Here is a 13,305-nt window from a genome sequence, read left to right as displayed (position 1 = left end):
TGGCTGATTCTTTTCTCAACCCCATTCTCCTGCCTTTTTCCCATAACCTTTTATCCCCTTACCAATCAAGAACATATTTATCTCTGTCTTATATACACTCAATGAACTGATCTCCACAGCCTTCTGTGGCAATGAATTCTACAGATTCGCCATCCTCCTCAGCTCGGTTCTAAAGGATCATCCCTTTAATCTGAAGTGTGCCCTTTCCTACTAAAGGAAACATTTTCTCCATGTCCACTCTATCCAGGCCTTTCAGTATTGTGTAAGTTTCAATGAGATCCCCCCATCATCCTTCTTAACTCCATTGAGTACAGACCCAGAGTCCTCAAACATTCCTCATACGTTGAAACTTTCATTCTCGGGATCATTCTCATGAGCCTCCATGGACCCTCTCCCAGGCCAGCACGTCCTTCCTTAGATACGGGGCCCAAATTTGCTCACAATATTCGAAATGTCTTAGAAAGCCTGAGCAGTATATACCATGCTGACATTACAACCCTGATTGGTCCATGATGAGCTCCCAATTCTGATTGGTCCGTGCTTACATTACAGCTGAGATTGGTCCGTTGTGAGATCGCAGCTCCGGTTGGTTTATCTGACATTACGGCTGCGATTCTCCCATTCGCACCAGCCACTTTTCCGGCGGGTCTGGCCGGGAGATGCACGTCTGTGGCCTTGTTCTGGGATTTGCGCATGCGCGGGGAACGCATGGGCATCTCCCAGAGCCAGCGAGCAGTCGCCGGCCAGACCACGCTGGAAACCAGCGGGAAGGCAGGTAAATCATTTTTTAATCTGTTTTAAATATGTAGATTTGCTAATTATCGCGACCTTTCAGGTCCCGATCGAATCTCCCACCCCACCAGGAATACTTCATTCCGGCGGGGTTCAGACTAGCTCCCTACGTTCAGGGAGCTAGCAGGAGACCCCGCCGGAATGAACGGGAGGGAATCAGGGCCCCCAGGGGGATGGCCGGTGGGGGGTGGTGCCCCCCTGGGCATGGGCACCCTAGCAGTGCCAGCCTGTGCCCCAGCACTGCCCAAGGGGCAAAGTGCCCATGCCCAGGGGGCACCTTGGCACTGCCTATTGGGCATCGGGCAGTGCCAATGGGGCATGACCTACTGTGGGTGGGGTCCCGCTGCCACTCTGCACTGGGATCGGTCTGGGATGGAAGGGGGAGGGCAACGATTGTGGCGGGCTGGTCTGCCAGGAGTGGGAGGGTGGAGGTCAGCAGGGGGCGGGGGGGGGGGGGATCGCCACCGCTGGGGTGTGGGGCCTGGACATTGGGGTGCTCCGGGCGGGGCGGAATCAGGGCTGGCCCGGGAATTGTTGTGGGGGCCACGATCAGGCCGTGGGGTGGGGGGGGTGGGGGGTCCTGGAGGGGCCGCCCTGCGGGGGGTCCTGGGCTGGCCAGTGATCAAGCTGGCCAGCAAATGGGAGTTTGACAGTTTGGGGCCACTGCGCATGCGCAGAGCTCCATAACTGTCAAACTCCGCGCGAATAGGCCTGACCCCCTCCCCTTGGTGTTTAATGAGATTCACGACTGGGACCTCTTCAGTGCACAGACTGCGGAGATTCAGGTGAGAAGCGGAACTGTCAGAACTGTCGCAATCTAGAACAGTTTTCCCACCAAATCAGCACTTCTGGGAGAATCACCCCCGACAACTCCGATTGGTCCGTGTTGACGTTACAGCTCTGATTGGTCTATGCTGACATTACAGCTTCGATTGGTCCATGTTGAGATCATGGCCCTGATTGGTCTGTGCTGAGGTCACAGCTCTGGGAGAGGCTGGAATGTGATTATTTGTCCCACTGACTCTTGGAAAAGGAATTGGAAACTCATCCAGGATTTTCCACTTAAAATGTCCATCCATGAATCAAACGTTGAATGGCATGTATGTGGACACAGCTTAATGTGATGCTCTTTGTGGCTGCATAGTCTGTCAATATGCTGTACATGTTCAGGCATGGAGAGGGCAGGTTTATAAATGCTGTACATGTTCAGGCATGGAGAGGGCAGGTTTATAAATGCTGGACATGTTCAGGCATGGAGAGGGCAGGTTTATAAATGCTGGACATGTTTATTCATGGACAGGGCATGTTTATAAATGCCATACATGTTTAGACATGGAAAAGGGCATGTTTGATTTGATTTATTGTCATATGTATTAGTATACAGTGAAAAGAATTGTTTCTTGCACGCTATACAGACAAAGCATACCTTACATAGAAAAGGAAACGAGAGAGTGCAGAATGTAGTGTTATAGTCATAGCTAGGGTGTAGAGAAAGATCAACTTCATCCAAGGTAATCCATCCATTCAAAAGTCTGATGGCAGCAGGGAAGATGAGTCAGTTGGTATGTGACCTCAGACTTTTGTATCTTTTTCCTGATGGAAGGTGGTGGAAGAGAGTATGTCTGGGGTGTGTGGGGTCTTTGATTATGCTGGCTGCTTTTCTGAGGCAGCAGGATGTATAGACAATGTCAATGGATGGGAGGCTGGTTTGAGAGATGGACTCGACTTCATTCACCATCCTTTGTACTTTCTTGCAGTCTTGGGCAGAGCAGGAGCCATACCAAGCTGTGATACAATCAGAAAGAATGCTTTCTATGGTGCATTTGTAAAAGTTGGTGAGAGTTTTAGCAGACATGCCAAATTTCCTTAGCCTCAGACATGGAGAAGGCCATGTTTATAAATGCTGTACAGAATGTGAGGACAGCTGAGGAACTAAAATCCAACAAAGGGCAAGCAAGGAAGGGGAAAAACATGTGGATAACTGAACTCTGAAGGCACTAATGATGTCACATATTTAAATCTAGCAAGTCTTTAAACACAATGAATGCTGTTTATTTTCATTTTAGATTGAGGCTGAACAGGAAAAATTGAGAAATAAATGCCGGCTGCATACTCCTGATCACTTGAAGATTCGACCTGCATCCCCCATCAGCAAGTACATCAAGGTAAGAGTGCCTTTCCTTCTATCAGGCTTTGGTCGAGGTCGATCTGAACCCAGGTGGAATCTCCCATATTTCTGTGAACAATTTCATTATTCACTCAGATTACAGCTTCCTCACCAAGACCTCCTGTTAAAAAATGTTGCGTCATGGTCACTAGTTAATCATCCCAGAAATCCTCATGAGTACCTTATACACACACACACACACGCACACACACACACACAGAGACACACTCACACAAATATATGACACTCACAGATTCACACTCTCACAGACACACACGCACCACGTCACACACAGAGACATATATACACTAATATTATACACAAATCATTGGACGCACCTATACTTTTAACACGCATCCTACTCTCACCATCTCCCAGGCACAAAAGAAAACAGTCACTCCAGGAAGCGTGGGAAAGGTGCAGACATGCAGCTGAGAGTGAAACAATGCAGTCCCAAGGCCGCCTCCCCAGCTTACAGCTTGCAAATGTCCAATCTCTGGAAAACTAGCCAGACGAACTTAAAGCCAGACTCACTTTTCAAAGAGAACTGAGGGACTGCTGTGTGCTCTGTTTCACGGAGACATGGCTCACTCCTGCTTCACTGGACTGTGCCCTACAATCTGAGGGCTTCTCCACCGAATGGACCATACGGCAGGCGGCCTCAGGCAAGGTTAGGGAGATGGGGTCTGCCTCCTAATCAACACCTTGTGTTGCCGAGACATAGCAAGTTTCTGCTCCCTGGATCTGGAATACCTGATGCTAAAATGCCGCCCCTACTACTTGCCGCGGGAATTCACCTCTGTTATCCTGACAGCAGTTACATCCCACCTCACATGAACGTGAAGCCCATGCTGGACGAAATATATTCCACCACAAATAACCTTGAGACAAAATATTCCGAGGCCTTGTTCATCATGGCCGGGTACTTCAATCAGGCCAAGCTCAAGAGCGTTCTACCAAAATACCACCAAGATCCTGTTCCACTCAAGGCCCAAACATCGTAGACCACTGCTACACAAATATCAGTAATAAGTCTCACAACACCAGGTTAAAGTCCAACAGGTTTATTTGGTAGCACAAGCCACTAGCTTTCGGAGCACTGCCCCTTCATGAGGCGAGTGGGAGTTCTGTTCACAAACAGGGCATATAAAGACACAAACTCAATTTACAAAATAATGGTTGGAATGCAAGTCTTTGCAGGTAATCAAGTCTTAAAGGTACAGACAATGTGAGTGGAGAGAGGGTTAAGCACAGGTTAAAGAGATGTGGACTGTAGGCTGTTAAGTATTTAAAAACTCTGCGATCAGCCTGAATGAGTACGTCACTACAGTAATTGACTTCATTAGTAAGTTTTGTAGAAGACTGTATGGCAAAGAAGCAAATCCATGTGTTTCCCAACCGGAAACCGTGGATGAACAGGGATATCCACTGCTTGCCAAAGTCCAGGTCTGAGGCGTCCAAGCCAGGCGACCCTGGCCTATGCAAGAAAGCCCGATATGAAGATATCTATGGAGATCCATCAAAGATACCAAAAGACAGTACCAGGCCAAGCTAGAGTCCCAGGCTAGCCACATGGACTCCCGCCGACTATGGCAAGATGTGTAAGACATAACAGGCTACAAGGTGAAGGCATGTAAAATCGCCGGCACAAATGCACCTCTCTCCGTTGAGCTCAACACATTCGATGCCCGTTTTGAGCAAGAGGTCAGCGAGAGCATGCCCTCCCCCCAGGAAGCCTCGGAAGAATCTGTATCTAAGGTCACCATTGCAGACGTTAGAGCCTTCTCAAAAGTCAATCCAGGGAAAGTGACTGGCCCGGATGGGGTACCCGGACGAGCACTCAGATCCTGCACGGATCAACTGGCGGGGGTATTCGCAGACATCTTTAACCTCTGTTTACACCAATCTGAGGTCCCATCTGCTTCAATAAGATGACCATCATCCCGGTACCAAAGAAAAGCAAGCAGTGTGCCTTAATGTCTATCGTCCGGTGGCTCTGACATCCATCATTATGAAGTGCTTTGAAAGGTTAGTCATGGCACGAATCCATTCCGTCCTCCCAGATTACCCAGATCCACTACAGTTTGCCTATCGCCACAACAGGTCCACAGCAGATGCCATCTCCCTGGCCCTACGGGATACCTAGATGACAAAGACACCTATGTCAGACTCTTATTTATTGACTACAGCTCAGCTTTCAACACCATTATTCTGACGAAACTCATCTCCAAACCTGGGGCTCGGCCCCTCCCTCTGCGACTGGATCCTGAACTTCCTAACCCACAGACCACAATCAGTAAGGATAGGCAACAACACCTCCTCCACAATCATCCACAACACTGGTGTCCCACAAGGCTGTGTCCTCAGTGCCTTATGTTCCTTATACACCTATGACTGTGTGGCCAAATACCCCTCCAACTCGATTTTCAAGTTTGCTGATGACACCACCATATTGGGTTGGATCTCAACAATGACATTTTTGATTTGATTTATTATTGTCGCATGTATCAGCATACAGTATTGTTCCTTGCGCGCTATACAGACAAAGCATACCGTTCATAGAGAAGGAAAAGAGAGAGTGCAGAATGGAGTGTTATAGTCATAGCTAGGGTGCAGAGAAAGATCAACTTAATGTGAGGTAGGTTCATTTAAAAGCCGGATGGTCGCAGGGATGAAGCTGTTCTTGTTCGGTTGGTACGTGACATCAGATTTTTGTATCTTTTTCCCGACGGAAGAAGGTGGACGAGAAAATGTCCGGGGTGTGTGGCGTCCTTAATTATGCTGGCTACTTTGCCGAGGCAGCAGAAAGTGAGACAAAGTCAATGGATGGGAGACTGGTTTGCATGATGGATTGAGCTACATTCACGATCTTTTGTAGTTCCTTGCGGTCTCGGGCAGAGCAGCAGCCATCCCAAGCTGTGATACAACCAGAAAGAATGCTCTCTATGGTGTATCTGACGAGACAGAGTGCAGGAAAGAGATAGAAAATCTGGTGAATTGGTGCAATGACAATAATCTCTCCCTCAATGTCAACAAAACAAAGGAGATAGTCATTGACTTCAGGAAGCATAAAGGAGAACATGTCCCTGTCTACATCAATGGGGACGAAGTAGAAATGGTTGATACCTTCAAGATTTTAAGTGTCCAGATCACCAACTACCTGTCCTAGTCCTCCTATGCCGACAGTATAGTTATGAAAGCCCACCAACATCTCTATGTTTTCAGAAGACTAAGGAAATTTGGCATTTCCGCTACGACTCTCACCAACTTTTACAGATGCACCATCAAAAGCATTCTTTCTTGTTGTATCGCAGCTTCTGCTCTGCCCAAGACTGCAAGAAACTACAAAAGGTCGTGAACATAGCCCAGTCCATCATGTAAACCAGCCTCCCATCCATTGACTCTGTCTACACTTCCCACTCTCTTGGGAAAGCAGCTCCACCCACCCCAGACACACTCTCTTCCACCTTCTTCCATTGGGAAAAAGATACAAAAGTTTGAGGACACGTACCAACTGACTCAAGAAAAGCTTCTTCCCTGCTGCAGTCAGACTTTTAAGAACAAAGAAAATTCCAGCTCAGGAACAGCCCTTTGGCCCTCCAAGCCTGCACCGACCAAGCTGTCCGACTGAACTAAAACCCCCTACCCTTCCAGGGACCATATCCCTCTATTCCCCTCCTATTCATGAATTTGTCAAGACGCCCCTTAAAAGTCACTATCGTATCTGCTTCCACTACCTCCCCCGACAGTGAGTTCCAGGAGCCCACCACCCTCTGTGTAAAAAAACTTGCCTCGTACATCTCCTTTAAACCTTGTCCCTCACACCTTAAACCTATGTCCCCTGCTAATTGACTTTTCCACTCTGAGAAAAAACTTCTGACTATTCACCCTGTCCACGCCTTTCATAATCTTGTAGACTTCTATCAGGTTGCCTCTCAACCTCCGTTGTTCCAGAGAGAACAAACCAAGTTTCTCCAACCTCTCCTCATAGTTGATGCCCTCCATACAAGACAATATCCTGGTAAATCTTTTCTGTTACCTCTCCAAAGCCTCCACATCCTTCTGGTAGTGTGACGACCAGAATTGAACACTATATTCCAAGTGCGGCCTAACGAAGGTTCTATAGGTTTTGAATGGACCTACCTTGCATTAAGTTGATCTTTTTCTCCACCCTAGCTATGACTGTAACATTGCATCCTGCACTGTCTCCTTTCCTTCCCTATGTGCGCTATGTTTTGTCTGTACAGCATGCAAGAAACAATACTTTTCACTGTATATCAATACATGTGACAATAACAAATCACGCATGCACGTGCACACACGCAATTTCAATTCAAGAAAAATCTGGAATTAAACATTTAATGATGACCATGAAATTATTGTTGTAAAAATCCATCTGGTTCACTAATGTTCTTTAGGGCATCAAGTCCTTACCTCGTCTGGCCTACAGATTCACAGTAATGTGGTTGACGCTGAAATGGCCTAGCAAGTCACTCAGTGCAAGGACATTGTGACACCCACATCCTGAACAAATAACTACCTTTTCAATATAGATAGAGAAAACAAAATGCCAGATTTAATGACAAGAATGATTTAATTCTGATCTGGACTGTTCCCACTGGAAAACAAATTCAGACAATTCCACTTTGCTATGAGGTCAGAACTGAGAAAGAACCCCACTCCCCCCAACTTGGGCAGTGCCAACTATGACCAAACAAACTGAGTTCACTGGATCACATGAAGCCATCTCCTTCACATTATTTTGTAGCATGTTGGGCAAGCCATCTACGAGACATTGAGTGTAATGTCAGCAGCCAGGAATGGGCTGCTAACACCTAGTGGGCCGGGCAGATTTCCAGAGCGTGAAGCAGGTGAACTAGAGACACAGGGCAGAGGTAAAAGTGGTACAGTAGCATATGGCATGGGGTTGGCAGCAATAGAGATTGATGGGCTGATTTTTTAAAATTAAAATAATTTATATTTTATAAGGTTTATATAGGCCTTTCTAAATTTGCACCATGTGGTTAGAAGGCCACTCAAAGGCCTCAGTCACAAGATAGACTTGTAGAGTAATACAATAGAAAAGAGGCCCTTTGGCCCATCGTGGCTAATGGCATGGCTGCTTAATTTAAGTGGAGTTTGGGGCTGACCCACAGTGCAAAAACTCTTCCTTGTTCAACGCTAATTGACAGAAAATATTGAGAGTGAATTTCCAAGGTTGCATAATTTCTTCCTCCAGTGTTTCCACAGCTCCAGCACACTCTATAGAAATTCATCACTTTCAGAAGGTCCACAGGATGGCTGGTGTGCACTGTGTGTTCACTGGGTTTGGATTGAGGCCCAGTCGGAACAGGCTAAGATTTTCCTCTTGTTGGTCAGCTAAACTGAGCAGCTCCATGGGATTCACGAGTTATTGGTGTCGTCAGGCATTCATTTCCCTGTAGTATTGGGGATGGAAACCTGAGGCCTACCAAGGTACCCCAATTAAGGCACCAAGGGCAATAAGGCACCAGCAGTCTCTGTACAAGCTGTGCGCCAGCCTATGTAAGCCCCAAGCTCCACTTAAATTAGGTATAGTCAGAAAAATGTCACATTTCTCAATAACTGGAAGGTGGGGAAGGGGAGGGTTGATGGGAACCTTGTTAGGCCCATGACTGAGCTTAGTCCTGTAGCACCCATCACCTTATATACCTCCTCAATGTCAGGACATGCTTCCAGTTCTGTACGGGCATATGTTAAATACAGTAAACATATAAAATGTTTTAGAAAACAGTAAAACAGGGAAATGGAGATCACCCGTAACACTTTTCCAAACTGGTCTTGCATCCCTGAAAATGGAGCTCCGGTATTACCGATTTTGTTTTACTGGGATTTGGAAATTTTGAACTGGTTTTTCCTTCTGCCCAGGCCTGAAATCTTAGGGAAGAATATTTTCCTCTCACTCGAAACAAAGTAATCAGGTCATAAGGACTGCCACTGAGGAAGCAGGGGTGTTGGAGTGGGAGGGTCGGCAGGATGGCACAGGGCACTGAAAGCGGCTGCACATTTGCATTAATGGTGCAGCTTTACATGTTTTCTTTTATTGTCACATACATCAGTATAAAGTGAAAAGTATTGTTTCTTCTGTGCTATACAGACAAAGCATACCGTTCATAGAGAAGGAAAGGAGAGAGTGCAGAATGTAGTGTTACAGTCACAGCTATGGTTGAAAGATCAACTTAATGCGAGGTAGGTCCATTCAAAAGTCTGATGGCAGCAGGGAAGGAGCTGTTCTTGAGTCGGTTGGTACGTGACTTCAGACTTCTGTACCTTTTTCCCGACGAAAGAAGGTGGAAGAGAGAATGTCCGGGGTGTGTGGGGTCCTTAATTATGCTGGTTGCTTTTCGAGGCAGCGGGAAGTGTCAACAGAATCAATGGATGGGGAGGCTGGTTTGCGTGATGACTAGGTTTCAGTCATGCTTCAGTCACCCTTTGTAGTTTCTTGCAGTTTTGGGCAGTGCAGGAGCCATACCAAGCTGTGATACAACCAGAAAAAATGCTTTCTATGGTGCATCTGTAAAAGCTGGTGAGAGTCGGAGTGGACATGCCAAATTTCCTTAGTCTTCTGAGAAAGTGGAGGTATTGGGGGACCAGGACCGGTTGTTGGTGATCTGGATACCTAAAAACCTGAAGGTCACAGAGTCATAGAGATTTACAGCGTGGAAACAGGCCCTTCGGCCCAACTTGTCCATGTCACCCTTTTTTTAAAACTCCTAAGCTAAGCCCAATTGCCTGCATTTGGCCCATATTCCTCTATACCCATCGTACCCATGTAACTATCTAAATGCTTTTTTAAAAGACAAAATTGTACCCGCCTCTACAACTACCTCTGGCAGCTTGTTCCAGACACTCACCACCCTCTGTGTGAAAAAAATGCCCCTCTGTACACTTTTGTATCTCTCCCCTCTCACCTTAAACCTATGTCCTCTAGTTTTAGACTCCCCTACCTTTGGGGTCTCGACCATTTATGCTTCGTCCCCAATGATGTAGGCAGCAGCATGTTCTCCTTTACGCTTCCTGAAGTCGATGACAATCTCCTTCATTTTGTTAACATTGAGGGAGAGTTTATTGTCGTCGTACCAGTTCACCAGATTCTCTATCTCTTTCCTGTACTCTGTCTCTTCATTGTTTGAGGTCATTGTCATTGTTCAAAATTTTAAAGAGTTTGAATTTGCCATTGCCTTCATACACTTTGTCCAATGGCAAATACCTCAACCAAATCCCCAACATCTGCACCTTTGCTTGTACCAGGCCTCATACACCAAGCACATCTCTCCTTATTGTAACGTCCTAACTATATTAAGAGTTGTGGGTTTTGCGCAAAAAGAAAAGGACATGGTTTGCATACGTAAATTCAAAGTAATAGACAACAGGTTTATTGAAAGAGATGTTCTATGATTCTAACAGAAAATGAAACTAAGTCAGAAGCCTGTGAACCACTCCGATGACATCACCAACAAATCATGTGAGCGGCTTTTAAAGCAATCATGCGATCGCTTAAATATATAACACTTACCAACGTCCATTCCCTCCCAGTGCATCTCCTTCTCATTATTCCTCCATGCCCTCATCCCAGTTTATCTCATCAACCTTGTCCAACAGGTGTCAATCACAATTTCTATCTCTATTTCTACCTTTTGTTTGACTCACTTCCTGAATTTTGTCAATTGCCCATTGTTTATTGTGGTTCAGAGAGATGGTTAGGCACAGAGAGGAATAACTCAACAGAGATTATCATCCATCTATCTGTTGACATATCCCTCTCAGTCTCTTTGCCCTTATGACTCTGCGGCCAAATTCTGCTCCAACTCCATTTTCAAGTTTACTGATGACACCACTGTAATGGTTTGGATCTCAAGCAATAATGAGATGGAGGACAGGAAAGAGATAGAGAATCTGGTGAAATGGTACAAAGCCAATAATCTCTCCCTCAATGTCAGTAAAACGAAGGAGCGAGTCATCGACTTCAGGAAATGTGGTGGAGGACATGCTCCTGTCTAGATCAATGGTGAAGTGGAAATGGTTGAGAGCTTCAAGTTTCTAGGGTGTCCAGATCACCAACAACCTGTCCTGGTCTCTCCATGCCAACGCTATAGTTAAGCCCACCAACACCTCTACTTTCTCAGAAAGCTAAGGAAATTTGGCATGTCCACTAAGATTCCCACCAGTTTTTACAGATGCACCATGAAAAGCATCCTATCCAGTTGTATCACAGCTTGGTATGGTTCCTGCTCTCACCAAAACCCCAAGAAACCACAAAGGGTTGTGAACATAGCCCAGTTTATCACGCAAACCAGCCTCTCATCCATTGACTCCGTCTACACTTCCCGCTGCCTTGGGAAAGCAGCCAGCATAATCCTGGATCCTGGACATACTCTCTTCCACCTTCTTTCATCAGGAAAAAGATACAAAAATCTGAAAACAAGTAACAACAAATTCAAGAACAGCTTCTTCCCTGCTCTCATCAGCCTTTTGAATGGACCTATTATATATTAAGTTGATCGTTCTCTTCACCCTACCCGTAACTGCAACACTATATTCTGCACCCTATCCTTTTCCTTTTAGAATCAATGAATCCCTACAGTGCAGAAGGTGGCTATTCGGCCCATTGAGTCTGCACCAACAACAATCCCACCCAGGCGCTAATCCCCATTACCCCACATATTTACCCTGCTAATTCCCCTGCCACTAAGGGCCAATTTAGCATGGCCAATCCACCTAACCTGCACATTTTTAAACTGTGGAGAAAACAGGAGCATTCGGAGGAAACCCACACAGGGAGAAAGTGCAAACTCCACACAGTCAGCCAAGGCCAGGATTGAACCCAGGTCCCTGTTGCTGTGAGGTAGCAGTGCTAACCACTGTGCCACTCCAACTTTGTGCCTTTGTAACTTTAAGAATGGAGTAAAATGTTTTAAAATGTTCTTCTTTGCTATGCAACTCTTGTCCAACACGATAAATCTGTGTCCCCTAGCCCTTTTATCATCAGGAAATTGGAACAGCTTTACTCTGTTTACTTCATCTAAACTTGTCATAATCATGTACACCGCTACCAAATTTCCCCCTTCTCTCCTTTGCTCCAAGGAGAACAAGCCCAGTTTTGTCAACCTAACCCTGTAGCTAAAATTCCTCATCCCTGGAACCATTCTGGTAAATCTCCCTCTGCACCTTCTCAAGTGCCCTCACCATCCTTCCTTAAGTATGTTGACCAGAGCTGGATGTAATATTTGTGACCTGACCACAGTTTTACCTCTTGTATCTCAGTTTCTATCACAAGGATCCAGGTCTATTTCCTGTCTTGCTGTTTCTTTCTGCAGGTGGGGCCATCTCCTCCCGTACCACAGACAACCCAAGGGTTTATTGGTTGGCGATCTGCTGTTCCAGGATTGAAACTGGAGAAATATGCCGGCCCCAAACGAGGGAAATGGAGCTTCCTCAGTCAAATGAAATGGCCGGAAGATTGTATTGACTAACTTTGCAGCACTCAAACTCTTTTTGTCATCAGTGCAGCTTATCTGTACAATGATGCTTCAGGGCTTTAACTCAATCATCATCAATGTTAGTTATTGGTAAGGTTTAAAAAAAGGTTTTCCTGACAAAACCTAGATTCCTTTCCACAAGACATGAAAAGCATTTAGAAACAAATAATAGCAAACCATTTTTACATTTAGTAGTATATTTTTAAGCCTTTTTTTCTTTTTAAATACTTCTCTACTCCAAACACTTGCCTCTTCCAATCTGTTCAATGTGGCTGAAACAAAGGAAATTATTTTCAGTTTCAGGTTAGTGACACTCCCAAATACAGTGGTCTTCATTTGATTGTGTTTATTCCACTGACTTGAATTAATGGAAAACTGCCATGAGTCAGAATAAGAGAATTTATAATTATTCGGTCCAACTGGCAGTCAAACCCACCAGAAAGAAACTCTTAATATTTCCACATTTTCTCACTTGGAAACTGTATTTCGGTATTTCAATAAATTCTTCTTCCTATGATTGAATTTGTGCTCCATGCTCCTGTGACTCATCCTATCAATGGGGCTACCTTTACACTTGTTTTCTTCATCAGTCTTTGACATTAGGATTGTGTACCATTTGCCATGTTGGCACCCTTTGTGGAGATAGTTGATAATGCTAGGGCTCAAAACTTCCTGTACCCAGCCTATCAAAACCTGGACTTGAATTGGAAAATGCACATCAAACCCTATGCCAGTCATGACACACAGACATGCAGGGAAATTGTGTGTAAAACAGTAATGTTCTCAAAGAATTCCAACAAATTAGTCAAACATGACCTGCTCTTCATG

The 13,305-nt window shown here is 45.5% G+C and overlaps 1 protein-coding gene across 1 annotated transcript in view; it reads left to right on the top strand.

Moving 5' to 3' along the window:
• LOC144508277 (ciliary microtubule inner protein 1-like) overlaps nt 1-12,993 on the top strand; it is a 36,373-nt gene extending 23,380 nt beyond the window's left edge. Inside the window, exons 3-4 of the mRNA XM_078236092.1 lie at nt 2,859-2,957; nt 12,316-12,993. Coding sequence (XP_078092218.1) covers nt 2,859-2,957; nt 12,316-12,471 — 255 coding nt within the window. The 3' untranslated portion in view covers nt 12,472-12,993. The remainder of the gene's footprint in view (nt 1-2,858; nt 2,958-12,315) is intronic.
• Nucleotides 12,994-13,305: the final 312 nt, after the last annotated feature.

This window comes from Mustelus asterias, chromosome 20, assembly GCF_964213995.1.
Source record: "Mustelus asterias chromosome 20, sMusAst1.hap1.1, whole genome shotgun sequence".
In the NCBI taxonomy this organism is placed as follows: Eukaryota; Metazoa; Chordata; class Chondrichthyes; order Carcharhiniformes; family Triakidae; genus Mustelus; species Mustelus asterias.
The sequence above is the reverse complement of the archived record's forward strand: the minus strand, read 5'-3'. Positions and strand labels throughout refer to the sequence as shown.